Here is a 26259-nt window from a genome sequence, read left to right as displayed (position 1 = left end):
TCCCGGGATGGATCCCGGGATGGATCCCGGGATGGATCCCGGGATGGATCCCGGGGCAGCTCTCCCGGCCCTGCAGCGGGAGCTGCGGGCGGCGCTGGCCGAGGACGAGCGGCGGCAGCGGGAGGGCGAGGCCAAGCTGAGGGCGCTGCTCCAGGGCGTCCCCGACTATCGCGACTTCAGGTGCGGGAGGAGCTCGTCCTGGGGGGCTCCGAGAACTCGGAGCTGCTCCGAGAGGGGCCCGAGGCGGGAGTGGCTGGGCAGCAGTCCCGGGATCCCGGGAACGGCCTCGGGATCCCAGGAACGACCCGGCTCCGAGGACAATCGGTTGTGGTTCAGATTTGTCCCCAAATCTCCTCGGGTGGCCCCGTGTGGGCTGAGCTCGGTCCCTGCTCCCAGACTGGTCTCTGTGGTGCCCGGTCGTGGCCCAGCACTGGGAAGGGCCTGTCCCCTCTCCAGGATACTGTTCCCTGTCCCCATTCCCACTCCAAGCCCCTCCTCTCTCCCCACACCCCTCCGGCCCTGCTGGGGCTGCAGAAACAGAAGGTTGTGACAGGAGGGTTGTGACACATGTCCCCTGTCCCCTACCCAGCCTGTCCCTGCTCCCAGTCCCGTCACTGCTCTGTCCAGGGTGTTGGAAGCAGGTTGGGATGGCAAGGCTGCTCCATGGGGAGCAGTGCCAGGCAATCCCAGTGCCCACCAAACTCCTGGGTCCACCTGCAGGTTCAGCTGGGACTTCCAGTGCCCATCAACATCCTGGATGTCCTGTAGATCCATGTGGGACTCCCAGACCCCACTGAACTCCTGGATGTCCTATAGAGCCATGTGGGACTCCCAAACCCCACTGAAGTCCTGGATCCCATACAGATCTGTCTGGAGACTCCCTGTCCCTTGACATCCACAGGTGGATCCAGGGTTTTTACCACATTTTGTAGGACCAGGTCAAATTTCATTCATGGATTCACCTGCACTCAGTCACTGCCTGATCCTTGAGAGGCAGGAAAACATTTTAAAGTGGCTTTTTCTACCCCAAACATCTTACCAGTCCCCATAACAGGATTCCCAGGGAATTTTAAGCTGGTTTGTCCTTGTATTGATAAGGCCCTACTCCTGCAGCCTGTCCAGTGCCTCTGGATGGAAGTAACTCGGAGCCTCAGAGTGTTTTCTCTTGCCCCTGTCCCTCCCATCCCTGTTCCCTGCAGGAACATTGTGCTGGCCTCACACCTGAAGCCTCTGGAGAAGAAGGACAGGCTGGGGCAGAGGAGGAATGTGTTGTGGAATCCCTGTGCAGCCCCAACCAAGGCATCACCTGCCCACACTGAGGAGATCCCACAGGTGAGGGGGAGACTCCAGGGCCTCCTCCACAACTGGAAATGGCTTGGGAACAGTCTGGGTGTTAGTTGGAATGTGGGAGTTACTCAGGGACTGTGAGCCAGCCCTCCCAGACCCTGGAACATCAGGGTTTGGATCCCCACAGGGTCGGGCTGGGCCCCCTCAGGAAGAGTCAGCTCCATCCCTGTGGGAATGGCGGCTGCACAGCCTGGGCCCAGAGCTCCCAGTGCCTCCCATGATCTGCAGGAACAATGGGGGAGCAGAGCCCTCCCAGCCCACACTCCTGCAACCCAGAGATGTGCATCAGGATCCTCCCTGGAACAGCCTCTGTCTGAGCACAGCCAGTGCTTCCTCAGAATCCCAGAATCCCAGCTGGGGTTGGAAGGGGCCTCTGGAGATCACCCAGTCCAGCCCCCCTGCCAAGGCAGGATCACCTGGAGCAGGTGCCACAGGAACATGTCCAGGTGGGTTTGGACTGTCTTCATGACCTCCCTGGGCAGCTGTTCCATTGCTCTGCCACCTCCATGGAAAGAAGCTCCTCATGTTGAGGTGGAACTTGTGTTTTGGTTTATGCCACTGCTCCTCGTCCTCACCCACAGCTTAATGATCCACAGCATGGAAAAGGGCCGGTTTGGATTAATCCTGCTGGCTGGACAGCAGGTCTGGTTGGGGTCAGGATCACTCCACAACTGTCTGTGTTCACACCAGGTGTCACATCTCATCCACCTTTCCCTTCTGCCCCTGGAGTTCCCAGGTTTCTCTGGGCTCGAGGCACCTGGCATTTCCTTGTCTTCCCGTTTCCCCCCTCAGCAGCTCCTTGTGCCGCCAAAGCCCCTGTGAGAAACATCTTGGGCTGATCGGGGCAGGGGGACCAAAGCCTTGGAGGGGAAACAAAGCAAAAGGACCTGAGTGACTCCTTTTTCCTTCAGGAGCTGGATCAGCTGCCTGGAACAGCTGCAGAATTCCACAGGGATTGGCGCAGGTGCCTGAAGAGTGGGACAGAGAAATACCGGTTTCTGCTGGAGCTGGGAGGGGAGGCCTTGGGCAGGATCTTCCGGGCTGACGTGGGCTTTGGCCTCCTGGGGGAATTCCTGAGGGTGCTGGCAGAGAACTTCCATCCTGGAGACGGGACTGCTGTCCTGGAGATCCTGCAGGGCCTGGCGGGCACCCGGCGCTTCGGGCTGAACGTGGAACTCCTGAGCCAGGCGGAGAAGGAGAGCGGCCGGGATCTGTTCAGGAAGCTGCAGGGCCTGAGCAGAGATTGCTGGGCTGCCGAAAAGCCAGGCCAGGAGGCAGGGAGGGAACCTCACACCCTGGACACCCACTTGGAAAAGGAAGGCAAGGAGGAAAGGACGGTGGTGGAGCTGATGAAGTGTTTCCAGCTCGGCTGAGGGAGTTCAGGGGCTAAAAGAGGCTCAGAAGAGACTCAAGGCCTGACCTTGGCATCACCCAGAGCACGAGTTCTGCACAAATAAAGTTCAGTTCCCGAGCTGTGGTGCTGTGGTCTCTGGGCAGGGTGTCCTCACTGATGGGGATGGGAGAGTCTCTTGGATGAGGAGAAAACCAAGGGAAAGAAAACATTGCTGGGCAGTGAAAGAGAAACCTAAACCCGGATAGTCCCTTTCCTTTTCCACCTGTGTCCATGGTCACTCAGGGGATTTAGGAGGTGTAATCAATGCCAGTGACAACTGTCGGGTCCTTTTTGTTCCAAAACCCAACCCAGCAAACGGCAGATTCACCCTGGCAGACAAGAACCACCCAACACCTGGTGACAGGATCCATCCCTGAGGCCTGACGCGTGAATGTTGGGCTTTGTGGCACCTCTCTTGGGGACATCTGTGTCCCTGCACTCTGCTATGGTGCCATTCCTTTGCCTTTCCTGGTCTGTGGGTGTGTGGTGTGACCTGACCTGCCAACAGCTGAGCTGAGGGGCTGTGGGGTTCAAATGTGGGCTTCATCATCATCATCTTCATCATCTTCATCCTGCCACCCTGGGCACCCAGGTAGGGTTGGTGGGGAGCAAACATGGGCTTCATCATCGTCGTATCTTCATCCTCACCCACCCGGGCTGCCACTGCTGGTGGGCGCTCAGGAACCTGGCCAGGCTGGAGCATCTCCCCCACGGGGCACTTGGATCATCCTCCCTTTGGAAGTTTCCAATGCTTTGGCCACCACCAATCAATCTCTGCCAGCCCCTGCTCACCCTGCCCTCGGGCAAGAGCAGGACACCGAGGACTGATGTGGGAAACTCCCTGTTTTGGCACAGCTTAGTGGGGACAGGGGGGATTTCACAGCGCCAGGATTTGTTCCAGGTGGGATTTCGCACTGCCAGGATTTGTTCCTGGCAGGATTTCACACTGCTGGGATGTGTTCCTGGCTGACAGTGGGGGTTTAAGCTCAATAAAGTCCTTTTTTTTCCAATGAAAGCTTGGAGCTGGTGCAAGATGTTCTGGCCAAGCTCTACAGAGTTCTTGGTCCGCATCAGTGATTTATTAGAGTTGTTTTCCTAAAAGGCTGATAAAAAGATCCACCAAACTATTTTAATTCAATTAATAGTTGCTTTTCTCACCCTTTTCCCCTTATTTAACTTGTTTTTCTTGCTGAGAACTGAGTCCCAGCATCCTGAACCCTTCAATGTTCCTTTGAGCTCCTTAGCTGGAGCAAACCTGTTTTTCTTTTTTTAATTTTGGTTTAAACACTTTTTTTTCATTTTTGAAGGACAAAAAATATTTTTCAAATTAATCAGGTGATTTTCTTCAGAAATGTGTCTGATTTTTGAGGGTTTTTACTCATCCAACTGAGCACAGAGTTGGGAGTCAATGTTTGTGCCAGACAATGTTATCTTGTACGTCCCCCAAAGGTGGTGGCATTTCTGCAGGGTTTTCGTGGCCACTTGCTCCTCAGTGTGGAGCAGGACATCCCCACTAGGCTCATCCCCTTTTTCCAAGGATGTGGCTTGGGGATTTCAGCATTCCCAAGACAACTGTCACTGTCCAGGAGGGCACTGAGGGTCCCAAAAATGCCCTGGCACTTGAACTATGTCTATGATGTGCAGGATCTCAAATCCACCCTCAGCCCCAACAGCAGCAGAGGATCCCAGGAGTTTCCTGGGAGGGTGGAGAACCCTCCGCAGATCCCTGCTTCCCCTCCTGGGAAGGGGGTCTCTCCCACCCCACTGCCTGGCTGCCAGGTCAGGGTGTTATCCCTGCTCCCCCTCCCCGTGTTCGGTCCCTCACGGGTGTTGGCCCCTGGAGCGTGTCCGTGCCGTGGGGCTCAGCCCTGAGCACATCCCCACACAGCACTGAGCTCAGTTTGGGCCCCCAAAGGGCCCCAATGCCCAGATGATTCCCAAACCCCACGGCTTGGCTGCAGAGAGGTGGATTCAGGAACAACCAGTGTTCATTAGCTTTATTCCTCACCCTGAGCTGTGACAGGCTCAGCAATTAATAAGTCAGTAATTAATAACAAGGGAGGCTGCTCATGGGGGCCAAGCTGGATTCCCCCTGGGTTCCCACCCTGGGCAGCGCCCTGGGCTCCTGTAGCATCTCCTGCCCCAGGAATGGCCTTTCTGGAGCTGGAGCAAAGCAAACCTGAGCCAGGGGATGAGGGGGACAGAGGGATGAGGGGATGGATCCAAGAGCAGGGATGTGTCATCACAAGGGGCTGGCAGGGCACAGGGAGTGCTGCTGGGTCCTTGCTCCTGTGTCAGATGGCATCAGGGAAGGCTCTGCTCGTGGTCAGTGGCTGCAGTGAAGGTGGGAGTGGGGCTGGGCAATGCCCTGGGTGGTCTAGGGGAGGACAGGTGGGGGCACAGGGCCACATGCAGCCCAGGGACAAGGGATTTCTTCCAACCCCATCCTGAATGCCCATGGAAGAATGGGCTCAGGTTCTGTGTGTGGCAGGGGCTGTGACTGGGGCAGCCCTGGTCCCCAGACCCCCTGGCTCACAGTGTGACTCCAGGTGGGACAGGCAGGACAGGGATGGCTCCGTTTGTGAGAGCCCCCAACATCTTCCTCCTCCTCTGCACCCCCTTTCTCTCCATTTTCCCCTGTGTGAGACCCCCAAGTGCAGGGCCAGGGGTCACACCTCACCATGAACCCCTCAGATCTGTTTGTCCTCACCACAGTGTTGGGGACACCCTGGTGGCAGACACCCAGTGTGGGGGTCAGGACAGTGCCAGGGCTCTGTGCCAGGAGAAGTTCTTGAGGCCACCCAGCCCCCACTGCCCCCGCAAACCACCCTGGACACCTCCAGGAATCCCTCCTGATCCCCATTTCATCACCCCCTGACACCATCCCAAGAGCATCTCGCTTCTCCATTGTCCTCTTCCTCCCACCATTGCCTCTCCATCCTCCCCTTCCTCCTCCCCTGCCTCTCCATCCTCCCCATTTTCCTGCCCCTGCCTCTCAGCTGAGCTCACCAACCCCTGGTGACAGGGCAGCGTCCCTCTCCAGTGGGTGCCTTGCAATCTGCAGCCCCCACCCAAGGGTGCTGGGGGTCAGGGTGTACTGGGGAGATCCAGGGAGGTCTCCCAGACCAGAGAGGGCAGCAAGGTGGGTGCAGGAGATGCTCTTGGCACCATCATCTTCTCCAGCCACTGCATGGAGATCAAAACAGGATGGATCCTCTCCATCGGCACTGGCGAGCTGGAGACCCGGGGCGGGAACAGCCCCCAAACCACCGGCACGCCGTGCTGTGGGAATGCGGCAGGATCCCGCCGGGGAGCTTGGCTCTGCCTGGACCTGCGTGCTGCCCACCCCCGCCCCACACAGTGCCCGCTCCGATGGGCGCTTTGCTCTCTGCCAGCCCCAAACAGGGTGTGGGGGTCCCTGGGCACGGGATGACGCGGGAGAGGCGAGGGGTGCAGGGGAGGGAGATGCCCCCCCCGAGGCACCGCCGGCTCCTCTCGCCCCTCGTGCCCACCCGCGGGGCTCCCTCGAAGCGTCGGGCGGGACCTGCGGAGCTCGGGATCGTCCGCCCTACGGCCCCTCCTTGTGCTCCTGCTTGGACTCCTTGAGCACCTGGAGCCGGAGGGAGAGAGGGACCATCACCCCCGGCTCAGGCTCCGCTCCCGGCTGAGCCTGCCTGGGCTCCAATGAGCTTGGGGACGGGGAGAGGGACAGGGACACGTGTGACAGGGAGCTGTGTTCTCTCTGAGCTGCCGGGCTCAGCCCAGCCGTGCTCTCAGGGCACTGGGATCACTGGCTCCCTGCCTGGGCTGCTCCTGGGGCTCAGGGAGGGTGGTCCCATGTACAAGTTTCCTGGGGACACCCCGTGGGGAGAGGGGGTGGAGTGTGGGTGACAAGGATGAGGATTTCCCACCTCTCCATCTCGAGTCTCCACAGTTTTGACCACGATCCTCCTCTTCACGTGGGTTTCTGACACAGATTTGGTGTCCAGGCTGTTCTCTGGGGGACAAGGTCAGGACAAGGCAGTGACACCGTGGTCAGGGTATGGCCCTTCCAGCCATGCTCAGGTGGAGAGGCCCAAAGTAAATGGATTGGGCTGGAAAACCCTGAACCATGGGGACACAACCAGCCTCAGGGACAGTGTTGGCTCTGAGGATGTGGCTGATTTTGGGATGTGATTAGCCCTGGGGACACAGTTGGCACTGGGGACATTTTTGACCTTGGAGATGTCGTTGACCATGGGGACATGGGTGGTTTTGGGATGTGACTGAGCTTGGGGACAGGCTTGTCCTTGGGGAGCACAATTGGCCAGGGGGATGTCATTGGCCTTGAGGATGTGGTTGTCACTGGGGACATGATGATGTGATCAGTCTTGGGCACATCAATGGGTTTGGGGACACGCTCAGCCTTGGGGACATGCTCAGCCTGGGGGATATGTCCATGGCACCCTCCTCCCCCCATCCTGGGAAAACCAGGAGTCCTGGTTCCTTAAGATTCAGAGAAAAACATCCCAGTCCCTCTGGATGGGGCAGGGATGGCCTAGGTGGCACCTCCTGCCACAGAGCCCCCAGAAGCCACCCCTGCTTGTGCTACCATCCTGCCCCCCCCCAGCCTCACCTCGGACCTGCAGGTTGGAGAAGCTCTGCACGGGGATGGTGATCCTGCAGGAGCAACCAGGGTGTTGGGAAGAGTGCGGGGTACCGCTGCCCCCCCAGCTCCACCCGCCCGGGGCTGGGGCAGCAGGGCTGGAGGATGGTCCCCAACCCAGCTGGACACCCCAGAGGGACCCCAAGGACGTGGAGTCCCCGCTGTGCCATCACCTGCTCTCCTCGCCCTCCAGCAGCTTGCGGTACGTGGCGATCTCCATGTCCAGGGCCAGCTTGACATTGAGCAGGTCCTGGTAGTCCTGCAGGTGCCGGGCCATCTCCTCCTTGAGGCTCTGGATGTCCTCCTCCAGCCGTGCCACTGTGTCCTGGTAGCCGGCCGTCTCCAGGGTGTAGCGCTCCTCCAGCTCCCGCAGCTGCCTCTCCAGGGACTCGTTCTGGGGGGCCACAAGGGGCCGTGACATCCTCCATGGCCACCCTCTCCCAGGAGCTGGGGGCTCATCCCAGTGCCCATCTCCCACCCCAGGGGAGGTGCCATTCCCCAGCACTGGGTGGTGTCCCACTGGGGTTCCGGGGAACCCCATGGTGGTGGCAGCTCCCCAAGGCTGTGTTCCCCCTCTTGCACCCCATAGCCATCACCTACCGAGCCCCTCAGAGCCTCCAGGTCGCAGGTGAGGGCCTGCAGCTGGCGCCGGTACTCGTTGGCCTCCTGTTTGGCCGCGCGCAGGGCCTCGTTTTGCCGGGCGGCCGCGTCTGTCAGGTCTGCGAACTGGGACAGGGACACGGCCACGGGATGGGACCACGCAGCAGGGATGTGTCCCCGTGGCACACGGCCTGGGGGCACAGCTCTGCCGTGCTCCACAGGAGGGACATAGCCCCGGGAACATGGAGAAACATCCCTGACACGGGTGGGAACAGCGGAGATCCCAAACCCCCTCACCACCCCCCAACCCCGGGTAAGCAACCCCAGCCCCAAGGAGGTGACATTCCGGGGGGAACAGCCAGGCCACCCCTCCGTGAGGCCACCAGCTCACTCTGCACCTTGGACTTGTACCACTGCTCTGTCTCCTGGGCGTTGCTGGCGGCCACGGCCTCGTACTGGCTGCGGATGTCGCGCAGGGCGGCCGTCAGGTCTGGTTTGCTGGCGTCCACCTCCACATGCACCCGCTGCCGGGACAGCTGCTCCTGCAGCTCCCGCAGCTCCTGGTGGGGACAGGGGGGTCAGCACAGCCCCCCCCAGCCCCCAAACCCCCCCGCCCCCCCCAGCCGGGGTTCCCCCCCCGTGGACCTTGCGCAGGAAGGCGATCTCGTCCTGCAGGGTCCTCACGCGCCGCTCCAGGTCCAGGCGAGCCAAGGTGCCGTTGTCCACGTCCTGTCACCGTGGGGGGACAGAGCAGACAGTCCCAGGCTGGCACCCTGGATCTGCTCCCTCCTGAGCTGCCTGGCCATGCCCATTCCTGCCCAGTCTCTGTTCCATTCCTGCTCTATCCCTGTTCCATCCCTGCCCTGTTCCTGCCTATTTCTGCTCATCATAACACATCCCAGTCCCTCACTGCCTACTCCTGCCCATCCCCTCCCCTTTTCTGCCCATTCTTGCCCATCCATGGTCCATCCCTTTCCATCCCTGCCCCTCTCTGCCCATTGCAACATACCCTAGTCCTTCACTGCCTGCTCCTGTCCACCCCCTCCCCATCCCTGCCCATCCCAAGGAGAGGACAAGATGGGAGCTGAACCCCTGCAGTGCAGGATGTGGCCCCTGCCCTCACCTGCCTGTAGGCAGCCAGGTTGCTCTCGGCCTCCAGCCGCAGGGTCACCTCGTCCTGCAGCCTGTGCCAGAGCAGGGGCACCATTACATGTCTGGTATTGTGACCCCTCTGGCACCATGACCCCTCTGGCACCATGATCTGTCCCTCTCTGCCCACGGACACACCCCCTTGTGTCAACACAGCCCCACAGCCCCAGCACCCACCCAAACCCTGTGTCAGTGCCTGCACCCATCCCACACCCCCTCCACCATCCCACGCTGTTCCCAGGGGTCACCGTGGTCCCCACCACCAGCCTGGTGCACATCAGTGCCTGGTCCCCAGGGCTACCCTGCTCCTGTCTCCATGGCCACCCTGATCCCTGGGTACCCCCCAGTCTCCATCCTGGTCCCAGGGCTCACCCTGGTCCTTGCCACCACCATGGTCCCCATGACATCACCACTTCCCCGGCCACATCACCATCCCCATCGCCACTGTGGTCCCCAGGACAACCCTGATCATCATCCTGGTGGTCATCCTGGTCTCTGCTGCCACTTTGGATCTGGTGGCCACCCTGGTCCCCATTCAAGTGGCCACCCTGCTCCTGGTAATCACCCTGACACCCATCCCAGTGGCCACTTTCCATCCTGCTCCTGGTGGCCACCCTGGTCCCCAGAAGTAGCCCCAGCTGGACAGTGCCTTACTTCTGCTGGAGGCTGCTGAGGTCCTGGGCCAGGTTGTCCCTCTCGATCTCCAGCCGGGCCTTGGCGGTGCCCAACTGCTCCACGTGGAGCCGCAGCTCCCGCAGCTGCTCCTGGTAAACGTCCCCCAGGCGGGAGGGCTCCTGGTCCCGCGCCTGGTTCAGCTCCAGCACCAGCACCTTGTTCTGCTGCTCCAGCAGCCGCACCTTCTCGATGTAGCTGGCGAAGCGGTCGTTGAGCTCCATCATCTCCACCCTCTCGCTGGTGCGCGTCTCCCGGAACTCCAAGTTGAGCGCCGTGGCCAGTGAGAAGTCCATCCTGCCCGAGCCCAGCCGGGCGGCCGGGTGGGTGCTGCGGAGTCCCCGGTGGCTCCGGGCTGGGGGGCTGGCGGGGGGCACCCGGTGCATGGAGGTGGCGGGGCCAAAGCGGCGGCTGTAGGAGGACGAGCGCTGGCTCTCCATGCCTGGGGTGGGTGTGATGTGCCCTCCCGAGGGTTTTTATGGAGCCCAGAGCCCCCGTCCCGCTGGGCGCCCTGGCACTGGTCGCCAGCCAGGGAGCCACTGGGCCGGCACAAAGCCAGGCCGTGGTGCCTGGCAGGGGTGTCTGTGCCCTGGCATCCAGCCTGGGCACCGTGGCACAGCCCCCTGCCCACCCCCAGCCCCCCCGGGTGGGCCTGGGCCACATGGCAGGGCAGAGATGGAGCAGTGGCCAAGTTCACCCCCGGGGCAGGCAGCGGGTGGGGGTGGGTGCAAGGCTGAGTGTGGTGCCATGGGAGATCCACACACATGTACATGTGAGATCTGTGTATACACGTGTGGAGTCACCTGCATCTCCACTCGTATGTGTGTGCACGCCCACAGGCACACACATGCACACAGACACCTCCAGAGACACACACACGTGTCTGTCCATGTCCACAAACACACACCCCGTGTGCAAGGCACACACGTGCCTGCCTGGCACACACGTGGGGACACACACAGTGTGCAGATACACACATGTGCTGCTTTCCCTGAACACGTGTGCACACGCACACACGGGACACACCCAGAGCTGTGCACACACAGCTCCCCTTCCACACACACACAACGTGCACAGGCACAGCCACCCTGCTGTGCACACACAGGCACAGCCAGGCCAACACACATGTGCATGTGCACACACATGCCCAGAGTGGCACATGCCCAGTTACCCTTACATGTACACACAGCACACACACACACAGAGCCATCCCACCGTGCACATGCAGGCACACCCACACATGGGCACACACATGGGCACACACACACACACGGGCACACACATGTACACATGGGCACACACATGGGCACACACACACACACGGGCACACACACATGCACACGTGGGCACACACATGCACACATGGGCGCACACACCCACACGTGGGCACACACACCCACACGTGGGCACACACATGTACGTATCCTCCCCATGTCACATCCCCCAGGACAAACCCTGGCATGAGCAGCCCATCGCTCCAGGCTATTAATTAAGGCCAGGTGTTAATTAAGTGGCTGAAGCCTTCAAAGTCCTTCCCATCCCACTGGATCTGTGGAAGCACTGGCTGGTGGCCTTGGAGCCTGGACAGGACTCAGGACACCCGTCCCCATCCCAGATCCAGAGGGGACTTATCCCACCATAGCTGTGTGTTCGACCATGTCACCAGCCACATATGCACTGAGTTTGGGGGACCTTTTGCCCCTTTTGCCCCGTTGGCCCATGGCAGGGGGTGGTGAGAGCCAGGGCCGGGTGCCAGGGGCTTTCCCGGGCGGCTGAAAGGGGCTTTGTGCGGGGCCGGAGCCGTGTCTGCCTGGCACGGCCTGGAGGGGCCTTTGTGCCAGGGCACGGCACTGCCGGGAAACACGGCGGGATGGATCCAGGACCGACACGGCACTGCCGGGAAACACGGCGGGATGGATCCAGGACGGGCACGGCGCCACCGCCAGCCCTGTCCCCTCCCTGTCCCCTCCCAGCCACGGCGTCCTGGCCACAAACTGGGACATGGATGGGCCTCGGGGACAGCCCGTGCGGGGGATGGGGGTGTTTTGGGGCCACCAGCGAGACGTGGTGGCGGCGGGGTGGGTGCCCCGAGAGGCAGCTGGGATGAAGCTGGGGGGTAGGGGGATCCCTGGAATGCTGCTGTAGGGATGGAGACAGGGACAGGGGCAGGGATGGGGACAGGGATGGGGACTGGCCTTTCTGCTGGCAGCAGGTGGCAGCCGATGGCCGGGAAAAGCTCCTGCCCTCTGAGGGACGGGGACATGAGGCCGGACCGGAGCCACCATCGCCGGGCATCGCCAGTGGCCAGTGGGGAGAGCTGTGGCCACGGCCGTGTCCCTGTGGGTGCAATTTGGGAGGACCCAGAGCCGCTGGAGACAAGACTGGTGGGACTGGGGCAGCTCCCACATCCACCTTTAATGCCCAGAAGCTCCTTGTCCCCGGCCAGCCCCGTGTCCCCCCAGCTGTCCTGGGCCGGTGTCACCAGCGACAGGCAGGGGTTTGCCCTCCGAAACGCCAGTTTGGGGGCACCTACGCACCCCATAGTGGCACTCGGTGTCCCCAGCCAGAACAGTGGCATCCCTGGGGACATGTGCTGTGTGACAGCTCTGGTGACAGGGGACCTCCATCCCTCGCGGGGTGGGGGGGGCAGAGCGGGGCTTTGGGGTCCTGTGTGAGCACCCGCTGCTCCCCAGGGATTGATCCTCTCCCGGCTCCCACGCAGCGGGATCAAAGCACGGGAAGTTATCAGTGCCGGCAGCCGCGGGAGGCAGAGCTGGGCTCCCCCCCCCTCCTCCTCCTCCTCCCGGCCCCCCCTTAATGAGACAAATGAACTGCAAGTGGGCTGCGAGTGTTAATGAGAAGCTTCCAGGCTGAAGAAGACAAAGGTGAGATGAGCCGCTGCCAGGCAGGGAAGGGGCAGGAGGAGCCGGTGACCCCGGTTCCCGTGGGACAGCGGCATACCCGGAGCTGTCCCACATCCCTGTGCTGCTTCTCCCACCCGTGGTCACCTTTTCCAGCAGCTGGGAGCTGCTCCTGAACCCCAGCTCCTCCCACGGGAGCTGCTGTGGGAGCCCAAAGAGGGGAGCAGGGCTGTGGGAGGGGGCTGGGGAGGCCCAAAGAGGTTGTAGGGCTGTGAGAGGGGCTTTAGGGGCCAAGAGGGGCAATAGGGGAGGCTGTGGCTTAAGGGGGTGTCAGGTTGTGAGAGGGGCTAAGAGGGCACAAAGGGGACAGCGCTGTCCTAGGGGCAGCTGTGGGTGCCCAAAGGGGTTCACAGGGTTCTAAGGGGTCACTGCCCAGAGTTGGCACAGTGAGGGAATCGGAGCAGGCCTCGCCCAGCCTGGGGCTCCCTCTCCACCCCTGAACCAACCCCCCTGAGTGCATGAGGACACAGAAAATGGGATCTGAAGCCATGTCCTCCAGCAGCTCCATGCCCCCACCCCAGTTCCCACCACTGGACACCCTCCTCACTGGCTACAGCTGCTCTGGTAAGTCCTGGCACTCACCTCTGATCCTTGCAGGAGCTCCTGCCCCATCTGCTCCTGGGCTGGGTGGGCTCACTGGAGCCTTGGATTTACTTTGGAAGCCCCCAGTCAGCTGTGGGGGATGGGGGAACACAACAGCACCCCAAAACCACACAGCCTGAGTGCTGAGAGTGCTGCATGTCACACTGGTGCTGAGAGTGGCTGCATGTCCTGGGGCCATGGGGGGTGTGACATCCCAGGGTGCCCCTGCACAGCTCCAGACTGGCAGCTGATGTGACCCCAGGATGCCACATGGATCTGTTGGATGCCTTGGCCCCAGTGCCAGGGCTGCCCCTGCGGCACTGAGCTGGGAATTGTGCTCCCCAGGGGCTCTGTCCATGTGCTTCCCTGTTCCTGGTGCAAACCTGCCAGTGGATTTCAATCCCAGCAGGGCTCTCACCGGGCAGACAGAGGCTCTGGCTGTCACTCCAGCCTGAACCTGGTGCTGTTTGCAGGGAGCAGTCCAGGTGTCTGGATGCTTTTCCAGCAGCTCCCAGCTGCTCACTGGGGGGTGCTGGATTCCTGCCTGCCACAAATCCCTGAGCTGTGCTGGAAACCTGCCCTTCCCGCTGCTGGCTCTGCCTCCCAACAAACAAACTGGTGTGGATGCAGGAGCAGTTCACAGCTTCCAGCACCTGTGTGACAGCTCCAGTCCGTGCAGGGGTGGTTCCTGGGGGGCTGGGGGTGTTATAGCCTGATGGGGGAGGCCCGTTTGGTTCTACTGGGAGATTTTTGGGGATTCAGAGGGGAAGGCAGGGAGCAGTGCTGCCAGGTCGGTGGCCGTGTCCCTCCTGGCCTGCACCAGCCCTGGGCTCGGCACCCAGGGCTCAGCTGGCACCTCCCTGGGGGTTCTGCAAGGTCGTGTCTGGGGGCTGAGTTGGGGGGCAAAGTCCTCAGGGAGAGTCGGGGCTGGGGCTGCCTCCATGTGTGGGCCCTTTTGGGGTCACACCGGTGCTCTGGGTGGGGGTGTTGCCCTTCAGGGACCCAAACAGCCATACCCCACTCCTTCACCAAGTGTGGGAGGTGCTGATTGTTTCCTGCAGCTCTGTCCCTTCCTGCCACATCCTTTCCCTGGCTTTGCTCCTCATGTCATCACCGAGTGTTTAGCTCATTCTCATGAGTGCAGACTGTGTCCCCTGCAGCCACCCTGGGCTCCCTGGGGGGGCCCTGGAGTCTGGAGCAGGCTGAGGAGCTGCCCTGCCCCAGCCTGGGAGAGGGGTCTGTGCTGCCCGTGTCCTTTAAGCTCTGCCTCAAACATCGACTCCCAACTTTGTGCTGAGTTGGGCGGGTTCAAAACAGCCCCAGAACCAGAGACGTTTAATCATCAGGTTAATTCAAAAAATATTTTTCCTTTGAAAAGTGAAAAGCAAAGAAAAAACGGTCAGAACACTGGAGATTTCCAACAGGAGGATGATCTGAGGCACCCAAGTGCCCTCCAGGGGAGATGCTACAACCCGGCCGGTTTCCTGAGCGCCCACCAGCAGCAGCGGCCCAGGTGGGCGAGGAAGAAGATGCCGGTGATGACGGCGAAGCCGATGCCCACGGCCCTCATGACAAAGATGGACTCGGGGTCGCCGGGGCCGCGCCGGCGCTGGGCCGGGAAGGTGACGCTGAGCCGGAATCCTGCCACCATCTCACCGTCCCTCCAGCAGAAGTAGGTGCCCCTGTCGCTCCTGCGCACCCGCAGGATGTGCAGGTGGTTCCCGTGGTCGATGAAGACCCTCATGCCCTTCTCAACACCCACGAGGTACTCGGAGCGGTAGAGCCGGACCGAGTCCTTGTCCCAGCCCACGGTGTGCTCCGGGCGGGCCCCCGGGCACGCGATCACCAGGTTGGTGCGGGAGGGCTGGCTGTGGTACTGGATGGGGACATGGGGCACGTCGGGCTTCTCCCCAAACTTGTAGACGATGTTGGAGATGGACTGGACGCCCTCCTCGGGCGCTTCCTTGGGCGGGCATGCCATCAGGCAGCTCCGGACGGCCACCTCGGGGCTGCGGAGGCGCAGGAGGGGCGGGAAGCTCACGGGCACAGCCCGGGAGCCGCAGGAGGTGATGTTGGGCAGTGAGGTGCGGTAGCGGGGGCTCAGCTGGGCGCTCTGCACGTAGCACAGCCCGATGCGCTGCTGCTCCCCCCGCACCCCGCAGCGGTCGCAGCTGCTCCAGTCCCAGAAGGTGGTGAAGAGGCTGAACTGCTCCGCCACGTAGTCGTCCTGCACGTGCTGGCCGCTGTCCAGGAAGGCCACCGTGATGCGCCCCGTGGGCTGCACGTCCACGTCGTAGCCGTAGAAGATGTGCCCTTCCTTGGAGCCACACAGGTAGTGCCCAGAATCCCTCACCTGGGCCCGGAACACGATGAGGCTGAACATGCGGATGCTGAAGCGCTTCAGCAGGTCACTGCCCGCGCGGACGTGGCTCGAGTCCAGCACCACGGTGCCATCGAAGTCCGTCAGCACCGTGATCATGCGGCCGCGCAGGTTCCTCTGGAAGTACCAGACGACAGAAGAGACCTCCTCGGGCTTGCACTTGCAGGGCAGCTCGAAGGTCATGTCTGCCAAGTAGGCGACGTTCTCGAATGTCAGGAAGGCGGGACACGCCATCTTCTTGAACACATCCCCTTTCTTCTCGATGGCATAGGCCTGGAGGACACCGACCAGGCAGAGGAGGATGGTGGCTCCCAGCAGGCTCAGCCCCATCGCTCCGGGCCAGCTCTGCCCCAGCAGAACTCATCCAGCCCAGCCAGGGATGTGCTGGGAGTGACCTTCCTACCCCAGGACAGCCTGGCCTCTGTGACACCTGCTCTGGAACCTTCCTGCCCTCAACAGCTCTGGAACACTGTCACCTGTGTCCCTGGACACGATGGAGCTGTGATGGGAACAATGGAACTGTCGCCATCTTATGGAATCACAGGGTCACGGAACAGCTTGGGTTGGACGGGACCCTAAAGATGATCTCATCCTAACCCCCAGAGTAGAGGACAACCATCCCCTCCCTCACCCCTCTGGCCACCCCTCTTTTGATGCACCCCAAGGATGCACTTGGCCTTCAGTGCTGCCAGCGCTCGCTGTTGGCTCATGTCCAGCATTTCCTCCACCAAAACCCCCAAAGGCCTTCTCTGCAAGGCTGCTCTCAGCCCTTCTCCCAGTCTGTGCTGATACCTGGGATTGCCCCAACCCAAGTGCAGCCCCTTCCACTTGGCCTTGGTGAACTTCATCAAGTTCTTGTGGTCCCACTTCTCAAGCTTTTTCCAGATGACTCTGGATGTCCCCATCCTTCTGTCGTGTCTCCTGCCAGCGTGCTGAGGGTGGGCTCTACCCTCTGGTTCCTCAAAGGAAACCTGAGGCTGAGCTGGTGAGGAACCTGGTCTGACTGTGAGAGTGGGGTGTGGGGAGCCAAACAGGGCCCCCTCAGGTCACTGGAGCCACCATGGGAAAGGGGCTTTGGTCCCAGCAGTGCCAGCCTGGGAGGTGGGAGTGGGACTGTTGGAGCAGCTCCAGGATGGGAGACACAGGAGTTTCCTGAACTTCCAGTCTTGGGCTATGTCACGTGCTGGAGACAGTGCTCAGTGTGCGATGATTCCTGTAAGGCACTTCAATAACCCAAGACTCCCTTGAGCATCTCCCGGGCAGCCCCTTAACCCACAGCCTCCCCTATGGCCCTGCACCCCACCCATGGGCCCCCAAAGGGGGGGGGAGCCCTCTAGGAGGGCTCTGCAGCTCCTTTACTCCTTCAAAGCCCTTCTCACAGAGCCCTGCCCCCTCTCCGTGCCCTCACGGCCCCTCGTACACACATTTCAGGCACTTACAGGCTCTCACTCTCCCCCACCGTGCCCCTCCCCACCCCCCGCTCTCTCGGACACTGCAACTCCGCTCCTCCCGCCGCCGCTTTTAAATGGGCCGCGAAGCCCCGCCCCGCGTCCTGATTGGTCCCGCTCCGCCTAACGACTCCCCATTGGCCGCGCCCCGCCCGCGCCGCGCGGTGCCTCATGGGAGCTGCAGTCCCGCGGCCGCGCGAAGCACCATGGGAGCTGTAGTCTCACCGCCCTCTGCGCCCCCTGCCGGCGGCTCCCGGCACAGCGGCGGGTCAGAGCCCCGGGGGTCCCGGAGGGTCCGGGAGGGTCCCGGAGGGTCCGGGAGGGTCCGGGACCCCCGGGCTGGGGCTGTGGCCCTTCTGCTCGGGGCTGCGGCTGACAGCCCGGCCCCGCCACCACCTCTACGCCTGCAGCTGGGATCGGTGCTGGGGAACAGCACCTGGACCTACCAGGGTTTGGGGAACACGCACACCTGGGGACACACATACACCTAGGGCACACATGCACACCTGGGACACACACACACACCTGGGGACACACATACACCCAGGGGACACATGCACACCTGGGACACACACACAGGCCTGGGACACGCACACACCTGGGGGACATGGACACACACACTTGGGGACACACCCATACCTGGGAGCACACACACACCTGGGGACACACCTCCACTCCCACCCACCCCTGGGGGACACCCACACACACCTGGGGGACACTCACCCCCACCCCCGGGGCTCCCATCCCATGTCCCCAGGGCTCCCATCCTCTGACCCCACCACTCTGGACACAGCTGCTGGCCCTGGGCACCTGCTGTCACCTCTAATTGGGTCACATCCTGCCCACACCGAGGCAGTAGGGACAGGCGTGTGTGCCCGAGGGTCCCGGTGCCTCTGTGTGGCCTGACCGTGTCCCCTCCATGAGGCCACCCAGCCTCTGGGGACAGGGACATGGCAGTGGTGGCAGCCCCAGTGTCCCCAGTGGAGGTGGTAGAGGGGCCACAAGCACTTGGAGCCAGGGAGACCCTCCTGTCTGGGCTTGGATGAGCCAAGTGGGGTCTGGGGGGTGGTGGCAGAAAGACCCCGTCCCCATGGTGGGGGACACCGGGGACACAGACAGAAGACGGGGAGAGGTCACAGCTCTGCTTTACCATGTTGTCGCCCCGGGGGGGGCAGGCTGGCGGCTCCCTCCGTCCCCCAGCTCAGCCCCCCAGCCCGGGGCCGTGTGGGCACTGCACGTCTGTACATCGAGACCCCCCCGCCAGACCCCTGGCACCACCCCGGGGAGGGGAGAACAGCGGGGATGGGGCATCAGAGGCAAGGGGGGGCTCAGCAGGGAGGGTGTGGTGCAGCAGGGCAGCGTGGGGGGTCCCCCAGCCTTTTTGCCACCCCCTCAAACCCTCCGCAGCACCAAGCCCTCAATTGGCAGCTGTGGGGTGAGTTAATGGGGAAAAGGGGGGTTTGGGGCGCCGTGGGAAGCCAAAAGCACCAGGCAGGGGAAGATCCATGGGCTGGACCATGGCAGGGGGATGCTGTGGAGCTGGGTGGGAGCAAGGGAAGGCCATGGGGCTGTGGGGCAGCAGGGAACTGAACCACGGCACAGGGACGCTGTGGGGCTGGGCGTTTGGGGGGTGCCGTGGGGCTGAACCGCGGCACAGGGGTGCTGTGGGGCTGGGGGGTCAGGGGTGTGCCAGGGGTGATGTTGTGGGTCTGAGGGGTCGGGGCGTGCCGGGGTCACTGCCGTGGGTCCAGGCTCAGTCCGAGTAGATGATGAAGCCGGAGAAGGTGCTGTACTTGTTGTTGTTGCCGCCGTGGGCTTTGCCCCCGTCCAGCTTGATGAACACCTCGTCCCCCGCGTCGAGGTGCAGGATGACGCTGTTACTCGCGTAGTCGTAGTTCTGGTCGGCGTCCTGTGCGATGGCGCTGGCCCGGACCTGCCCAGGGGACACCGCGGGACCGGCTCAGGGCACGCCCCAGCCCGCGGGGCCCACAGGACAGCCCCGGTCCCAGCTCACCCACAGCCAAGGGGTTACACCCCTCTGGATCCCCACCCGTGGGTGAACAGGTCCCACATGAGTGAGGCTGCTCAGGGCATCCCCCAGAGCCTCTCCCTGATCCGGTGGGCACAGATAAGGGGCCGCGGCACGGACATGGTGCTGTGACACTTGGAACTGGATGCAGGACCACAGCTCTGGGTTCTGATGTGGGACCACAGCTCTGACATGGGACCCCGAATCTGGGTTGGGATGCAGGACCACGGATCAGACATGGGACCATCGCTCCAGACCCAGACATGGGACCATGGCACACAGACAGGACCCCGACTCAGGATTTGGATGCAGGACCCCAGCTCAGGGACAGGGCCCCAGATCCAGACCCAGATGTGGGACCACATCTAGGACACGGGACCCCAGCTCCCAATTCAGATGTGGGACCACAGCTCCAACATGGAACCCAGATCCAGGTTTGGATGAAGGACCTCTGCTCAGACTCAGGACTCCAGCTTTGGGTTTTGATGCTGGACCATGGCTCAGACACGGGAACCCATCTCTGGATTAGGATACAGGACTGTGCCTGGTGCACAGGACTCCATCTCTCAGCCCAGCCCCAAACCAACCCACTGAATCCCACACATCCCCCAGTGCTTCCCACGAGCTGAACAAGGACCACGAGCGTGTGGCAAGGGCTGAGCTCAAATCCCCCCCAGATCCCCCCCCCCCCTGCCCCCCGCGCCTCGGGATGCTCCCCCCACAGAGCTCTCCTGGGAGCCGGGATGTGCCGGGAGGTGCCGGCAGAGCCGGAGGAGCCGTCACCGCCTGGAGAAGCGGCTCCACGGCTGGACTCGCTGCCGCTGCAGAATTATTTGGGTAATCAAATCTCCGCCGGCGCCTCGCGGGGAGATCGCGGCGCTGGGTGACAGTGACAAGGCGGCTGCTGAAATCCCGAGCGAAATGCAGAAGCGCTGCGCCGGGAGAAGGTGCCGCTAATTACAACCGACCAGAATCGGCTCTTAATTGGCTCGCGCCGGGCGGGCGGGCAGGCACCGGGGTCGGGGAGCAGCGGGAACGGGAGGACTGTGCCCACAGAGTCCTGTCCTTTGCCCCCAGGACAGGAGTCCCGGGGTCTGCTGCTCCTCGGGGATGCAGATGCACCAACCCGAGCGCACGGGCAGCGATGGTGTGGTCAGATGCTGTTAACTCTGGAACCTACTGATGGCCCAGCTGGGGATCCCATAGGATTTGCTCTCACCCACCCAGCCTCGTGCCACCACCAGAACTGTCACTCTGTTCAAAGCCACCCCGTGTCTTCCCCGCCACCACGAGTGTCCCCGGGGAATCTCCGTCGGTCACAGCACCGCAATCTCCAGGGGACGCTGCCTCTCCCAAGGAAGAGGAGAGGGGGAAAGAAGCAGGAGAACCAAGAAAAAACAGGTTTGGTTCTTGCCATGGTCCCCCCCGTGGCAGCCGGAGCCGCCCGGTGCCATCCGTCTTCCCTCGTTAAGGAGCCGCCCCGTCACCGCTTGCCTGCCAGCCCTTCCCTAACCAGGGAAGATAAATGGCAGCGCTGGGCCCGGGCTCCCGGCACCGCGCTGGCACAGGAGGGGGGGCTGCCACCCACCCCTGACGGCCTCACCCCCCTCGTCCTCCACCGTGCCTCAGTTTCCCTGTGGCACAGCCCCAGGGTGGGAGCCCCAGGGGTGACACAGCCCCGGCCCCGACTGTGCTGTGCCCACTGTCTCTGACCCCAGTGACAGGGCTGGGGGTGTCCCTGGCCCTGGGGACACTCTGGGGTGGTCCCCAAGGGGGTGGGCTGCACCCAAGGGCTTTCTAGGCCTGACGAGGGGCAGTGGGGCACTGCCATGTCTAGGCCAAGACACTCACGGTGACACTTGGGGCCTCGGGCACATTGTGTGCCCCACGTGCCACGGCCACCATGGCCCAGGACCTTGAAGGTGTGGCAGCAGACTCCCCCAGTGCAGCAGCAGATACCCCCCAGGATCCCTGGGCACGGCCCTGGGAGCCCTCCAGGACCCCCAGACATGGTGGCGTGTGCCCTCCCAGCACCCCTGGGCACAGCACTGGTGCCCCCCTCAGCCCCCCTGGGCACGGCAGCAGGTGCCCCTCAGGGCCCTTGGGTGCAGCAGCAGGTGCCCCCCTGGCCCCCCAGGCAGGGCAATGGGTGCCCCCAGGTCCACCTGGCAGGTCCCTGTGTGCCCTTGGGGACTGTCCCCACTGGGGTCTCCTGGGGCTGTGCCCCGCCCTGAGCCATGGACGGCCCTCACCCCACCATGGGGACCATGGGGCCCCAAAGACACCCGGTGCCACCCCCCTGTCCATCTATCTGTCTGTCCATCCATCTCCCCCCTCCCATTGCCCCTCGCCTCAGCTACGGGCTAATACAAATAATAATTAATGCTAATTAACCACCAGCAGTAGCTCCCCTGGCTCTCATTAACTCCAGCCCTGACACAAGGGTGATGGGCTGCCCCCAAACCGGCAGCACGAGAGGAAATTTGGGGGGCCCCCCAAGTCCTGACTCCCTCCAAAGGTGCCGGACCAGTGCTTATCCGCCAGGCTCCCCCCAGCTTGCCAGGGACAGGGACAGGGATTTTTTGTCAAAAACCCCTAATTAACCCCAATTTTTAAATTATTTGGGGCATTTTTGGGGGAACTTTGTCATAGATATTGGCAAGGCGATGCCCTGTTAGTAGTTAACAAGCAGTTAATTAAGCTGCATCACCCGCTCGAGTGCGGCTCCTCTTGACGAGGGGCTCCCCAGCTCCTGGACATTTATCCAAGAACATCGATATCCCTCAAAGCTGGGGGGTGGGGAGGTTTGGGGTGGTCCCCAAATATGTTTTTGGGGAGGCAAAAGGGTCGAGGTGAGTTTTTGGGGTGCTCAGTTCAGAGTTACACGGATGCTGCTTGGGAGGAAGAGCCAGCAGTGCCAAGCAGTGCTGGGACACCCCAAAATTTGGGGCTGGAGGGTGGGAGAAGACAAAAATATCCCAATAAAAGGAAATTTAAGCTGTTTGCATGAAGAAAAGCTGCCGAGCAGCTCCTGCTCCTGCTCGGAAGGGCTTGGAGCCAAGGGGTGAAGTGCAGTGGCTGTAACAAGACTCCTGCCTACCCCCACCCCCCCGCTGCTTTTTGGGGTGAAAACTCAGTTTTGGGTTAATTCGGAGTCCCATATCCTCGGGACAAGGAGGCACCGCAGGGGGTGATGCCGAGGGAAGCGATGGGAAGCGAGAGCGGGGTGGGATGGGATGGATCCCGGCGAGGATGCCGGGCTGCGGGGACATCCAGAGAATGGAGCTCGGGTGACAGCTCGGGGGTCACAGCCACGTCTTGTCCCTCGAGTCGTGGCCGGGGGGTACCTGGGATGGGAAAGGAGCACCTGAAAACGCGGGGGGGCAAGGCTGAGTCTTGGGATTGGGGGGTTCAGCTGGATGGGGTCGGGGGGATGTGGGAGCAGGGAGGGGGAAGGAAGGATCTGTGTTCCCACAAAGCCCGGCCAGGGGTGGGGACATCTCCTCTGGTACAGCAGCAGCAGAACCAGCTCTGGGCTGGGGGTGCAGCCCCCCAAAAGCGGGGCAGGCGCTGCCCCCCTTGAGGCCACCACAGACCTTGTCCCTGCCTCCCCCCAGGGTCCCCAGTGGGGACAACGGCACGGCCGGGGGGGGGGGCAGGGCACCCCGGGGGGGCTGTGGGGGTGTCCTAAGGCACCCCAAGGCACAGCAGGGCACATCTCTAGGGCCAAGGAAAGGACTGAGGGACCCTTGGGGACATGTCAGGGTGGGTGGTGATTGTCCCCAGTGCTGTGACAGGGACGGGGCGCCCGGGGGAGCGTGTTTGGGGATGGGAGGGGGATGGGGCTCTCTGGGATGGGCACCCGGAGCACATCACTGTCCCTGGGAGAAGGATGGGGCACCCCAGGGGTGCTCCTTTGGGGCAGGGAGCAGGACAGGGCACCCCGGGGGTGCACCCAGGGCCCATCACTGGGAGAAGGATGGAACATCCTGAGGGAGCATCTCCGGGGCTGGGAGAAGGATGGAGCACGCTGAGGATGCAGCTCCAGGGCTGGGAGCAGGACAGGGCACCCCAGGGGTGCACCCAGAGTCCTCCATGTCCCCGGGAGAAGGACAGAGCACCCCAGGGGTTACATATCCATGGGCAGGAGAAGGATGTGGCACCCTGGAGATGCACCCAGAGCCCATTACTGCCTCCAGGAAAGGGACAGAGCATCCTGGGGGCACATCCCTGGGAAAAGGACAGGGCATTCCAGGGTGCAGCCAGAGCCCATCTGCACCCCTGGGAGAAGGATGAAGCACCCCAGGGGTGCATGTCTGTGGCTGGGAGAAGGATGTGGCACCCCAGGGATGCACCCAGAGCCCATCATTGCCGCTGGGAGAAGGATATGACACTCTGGGGAGGCATCCCTGGGACTGGGAAAAGGATGGGGCCCCTAGGGAAGTGCACATAGTCCATCATCAGCATGGGAGAAGGATGTGGCACCCTGAGGGTTCGTCCCTCGGGCCAGGAGAAGGATGGAGCACCCACCGGGTGCATCCCTGGGGTTGGGAAAAGAGTGGGACCCCCCGGGAAAGCACCCAGAGTCCACCATCAGCACAAGGGAAAAGGATGTGGCACCCTGGAGGTGCATCCCTGGGGCCAGGAGGAGGATGGAGCACCCGGAGGGTGCATCGCTGGGGGCGGGAAAAGGAGGGGGCACCCGGAGGAAGAACCCAGAGCCCTTCTCCGGTGCTTGGCGGGGCCAGCACCGCTCCTGTGCCCGCGGAGGGAGCCGGGATGGGCAGCCCTTACCTGCCCGTTCTTGCAGAGGTCTGCCCACATGCTGGTGCCGTCGCCGCCGCGCATGAGGACGTGGTAGGTGAAGAAGTAGGTGCCGGGGATGGCGCAGGTGAACTTGCCCGAGGCGGCGTCGTAGCTGTTGCCCAGGTTGGTGACCACGTCGTCGAACTTGAGCACCTCGTAGCCCTCGTGGGGGTTCTTGAGCCCGGCGTAGAAGGCGACCCTCGGCACCGTGCTGTAGGTGGCCGCGCTCACCGCGCCCGTAGCCCCCGGCCCCGGCAATCCCGGCGGTCCCGGTCTTCCCGCTTCCCCCCGCGCCCCCACCGGCCCCGGCGGCCCCGGTTCTCCGGGCGGTCCCGGCGGTCCCGGTTTCCCCGGTCTGCCCGGTTTTCCTTGCGGACCTTGCACCAGCGTGGAGGGCGGCGGGAGGGGGCCGCGCTCGGCGGGCTGCGGGGGGGGCGGCGGGGCCGTAGGGCTCGCAGACCATCCGGCAGGTGCCCAGCATCTCGTAGCGGCCGTCGGCCCCGGCGGAGCTCACCAGCACCGGGATGAGCACCACCAGCACCAGCACCATCACCACCCCCGCCGCGGCCGCCAGCAAAGTTTTGCGGCCCAGGCTGAGCCGCCGCCCGGCCGGGGCGCGCTGGCGCCCGGGGGAGGGAATGGTGCCGGCGGGGGGGAGCAGGGCGGCGGCGGCGGGGGGGTCTCGGGGCGGTGGCGGCGGCTCCGTGAGCTCCGCTGGCTCCGGTGCGCCCCGAGCCGCTCGGGACACGCCCACCCCGACCGGGAAACGCCCACCCGGCCATGGGCACGCCCATCCATCCCCGGCCACGGCCGTGGTCGCTGATAACCACGCCCTGGACACGCCCCTGCCACGCCCACCCGCGACCACCGGTGCTCCGCGGGAAGGGAAACTGAGGCGGGGGGTGGATGGACCCCGGGTCCCACCCTGACGCCCCCACCAAGCGCTCGGGACCCCTCGGTCACCCCGGGCCCCTGTCCCCACGCGATGCCACCCCCAGCCCCGAGCACCCCAAGCTGGGGACACCCCAGGGACCCGTCGCCTCACCCGAACCCTAACCTTAACCCCACAAAGGGCACCCACGGGGGATGGTCCCCAGGGCACAGCCAGGGCCCACCCCACCTCCCTGCCTCAGTTTCCCCTCCCTCCGCGCTCTGGAGGAGCCCCACACTTTGGGACAGCCCGGGTGACACCCACGTGGCCCAAGCATCCATCGCGGTCACCCGCGGGGTCCGTGGGCTGGGGTGTCACCGCTGGTGGCAAAGGCCACAGTGACAACGGGGCAGCCGCGGGTGCCACCGCGGGGGTGGCCGGGCCCCCCGGGGGGCTGAGCCCGCGGCTCATGACATGGGGACACGCTGCTGCGCCCGCTCCGTCGCCTGCCATCTCCGTCAGCCTCGGCGGGGACAGCGGGACGCGATGGCAAGTGACAGGCGCCGCCAGCGCCGGGGGTGAGCGAAGGACGCAGGGAAGGCGGGGGGGACACGGACACACGGGCGGAGAGCAGCCCGGGGGCCACTCCCAGTGCCGCCCGCTGTGGCCTCGGGTGACAGCACCGAGGTGGCATCAACCCTAATGGCACCTATGAGGTCCGTGGGGTCATCGTCCCCCCCCCATCCCCAAAAAACAACACCGGGGGTGCATCCCCGCTTCCACTGCCACACCTGTGCAATGTCCCCAAACCCCAGGGGACGCACGGGGGACAGACACCCCCCCCAAAAGAGGGGGGACCAAGGGGACGCTCGGCAGCCATCGATCGCCTCCGCGTGTCCCCGGGCTCCCGCAGAGGCTTTAATCAGCGAGCACAAATCAATTAGCTGCCTTTAAGGAGGCAATTATTCCTGGGGGCATAACGAGACGGGGGGAGGAGGGGACAGTATTTTGGGGTGGGGGCACTGCCAGCATCGTGTCCCCCCCTCAAAGCTGTCACCATCATGTCACCAGCTGCTTTCCTGGTTCTTTTCTCCATCGTTATCGTCTCCCCCCCCATCCCCCCACTCCTCGTTATCTTTCTTTTTAACAAGCGCCTAAAAATACGCCGCGGCGAGGTCACGGGCTGCGTGAGTCACCGCCGGCGCGGGGACGGGGTGCCCCGGGTGGGCAGGGGGCTCTGCGTGGGGACGGGGTGGCCGTGGCGGGGACACGGGGGGTGGGACAGACACACCCTGGTTGCATCAGGGCACTCGTCTCACCTGGAGGGTCAGAGGACATCCCTGGTCTTGGCCACTGCATCCTCACGGTGGGGACACAGCCCCAGGTCACCTCACTGCTGCAGGACATTGTGTGGCA

At 63.1% G+C, this 26259-nt stretch overlaps 4 protein-coding genes across 5 annotated transcripts in view; 1 reads left to right on the top strand and 3 right to left on the bottom strand.

Annotated features, from left to right (window-relative positions):
• CCDC103 (coiled-coil domain containing 103) overlaps positions 1–2818 on the top strand; it is a 3366-nt gene extending 548 nt beyond the window's left edge. The window contains exons 3-5 of one of the 2 annotated variants that reach the window (XM_027667879.1): positions 25–180; positions 1200–1332; positions 2259–2818. In XM_027667879.1, the coding sequence (XP_027523680.1) occupies positions 32–180; positions 1200–1332; positions 2259–2720 (744 nt within the window). In that variant the 5' untranslated portion in view covers positions 25–31 and the 3' untranslated portion in view covers positions 2721–2818. Of the gene's footprint in view, positions 1–7; positions 181–1199; positions 1333–2258 lie in introns of those variants that run through there. The other variant, XM_027667878.1, reaches the window with a different exon arrangement.
• A 1912-nt stretch (positions 2819–4730) lies between these two features.
• GFAP (glial fibrillary acidic protein) lies at positions 4731–10246 on the bottom strand. The gene is made up of 9 exons (XM_027667919.1): positions 9789–10246; positions 9109–9169; positions 8621–8714; positions 8384–8547; positions 7986–8111; positions 7559–7779; positions 7356–7399; positions 6652–6737; positions 4731–6350 (listed from the first exon to the last, which is right to left on the bottom strand). Exons 1-9 carry the CDS (start codon positions 10244–10246, stop codon positions 6309–6311), a joined length of 1296 nt encoding a protein of 431 aa, XP_027523720.1. The 3' UTR covers positions 4731–6308.
• Positions 10247–14639: 4393 nt separating this feature from the next.
• FAM187A (family with sequence similarity 187 member A) lies at positions 14640–17468 on the bottom strand. The gene is made up of 2 exons (XM_027667920.1): positions 17129–17468; positions 14640–16188 (listed from the first exon to the last, which is right to left on the bottom strand). Exon 2 carries the CDS (start codon positions 16017–16019, stop codon positions 14775–14777), a length of 1245 nt encoding a protein of 414 aa, XP_027523721.1. The 5' UTR covers positions 16020–16188; positions 17129–17468; the 3' UTR covers positions 14640–14774.
• Positions 17469–18262: 794 nt separating this feature from the next.
• Positions 18263–24702, bottom strand: C1QL1 (complement C1q like 1). Its single transcript, XM_027667925.1, is given in 3 exon segments — positions 18263–19070; positions 23961–24402; positions 24404–24702. Coding segments are annotated over 3 exon segments (741 nt in total). The 5' UTR covers positions 24523–24702; the 3' UTR covers positions 18263–18890.
• Positions 24703–26259: the final 1557 nt, after the last annotated feature.

The sequence above is a fragment of the Corapipo altera genome, unplaced genomic scaffold (genome assembly GCF_003945725.1).
Source record: "Corapipo altera isolate COAL_440 unplaced genomic scaffold, ASM394572v1 174, whole genome shotgun sequence".
Lineage (NCBI taxonomy): Eukaryota > Metazoa > Chordata > Aves > Passeriformes > Pipridae > Corapipo > Corapipo altera.
The sequence above is the reverse complement of the archived record's forward strand: the minus strand, read 5'-3'. Positions and strand labels throughout refer to the sequence as shown.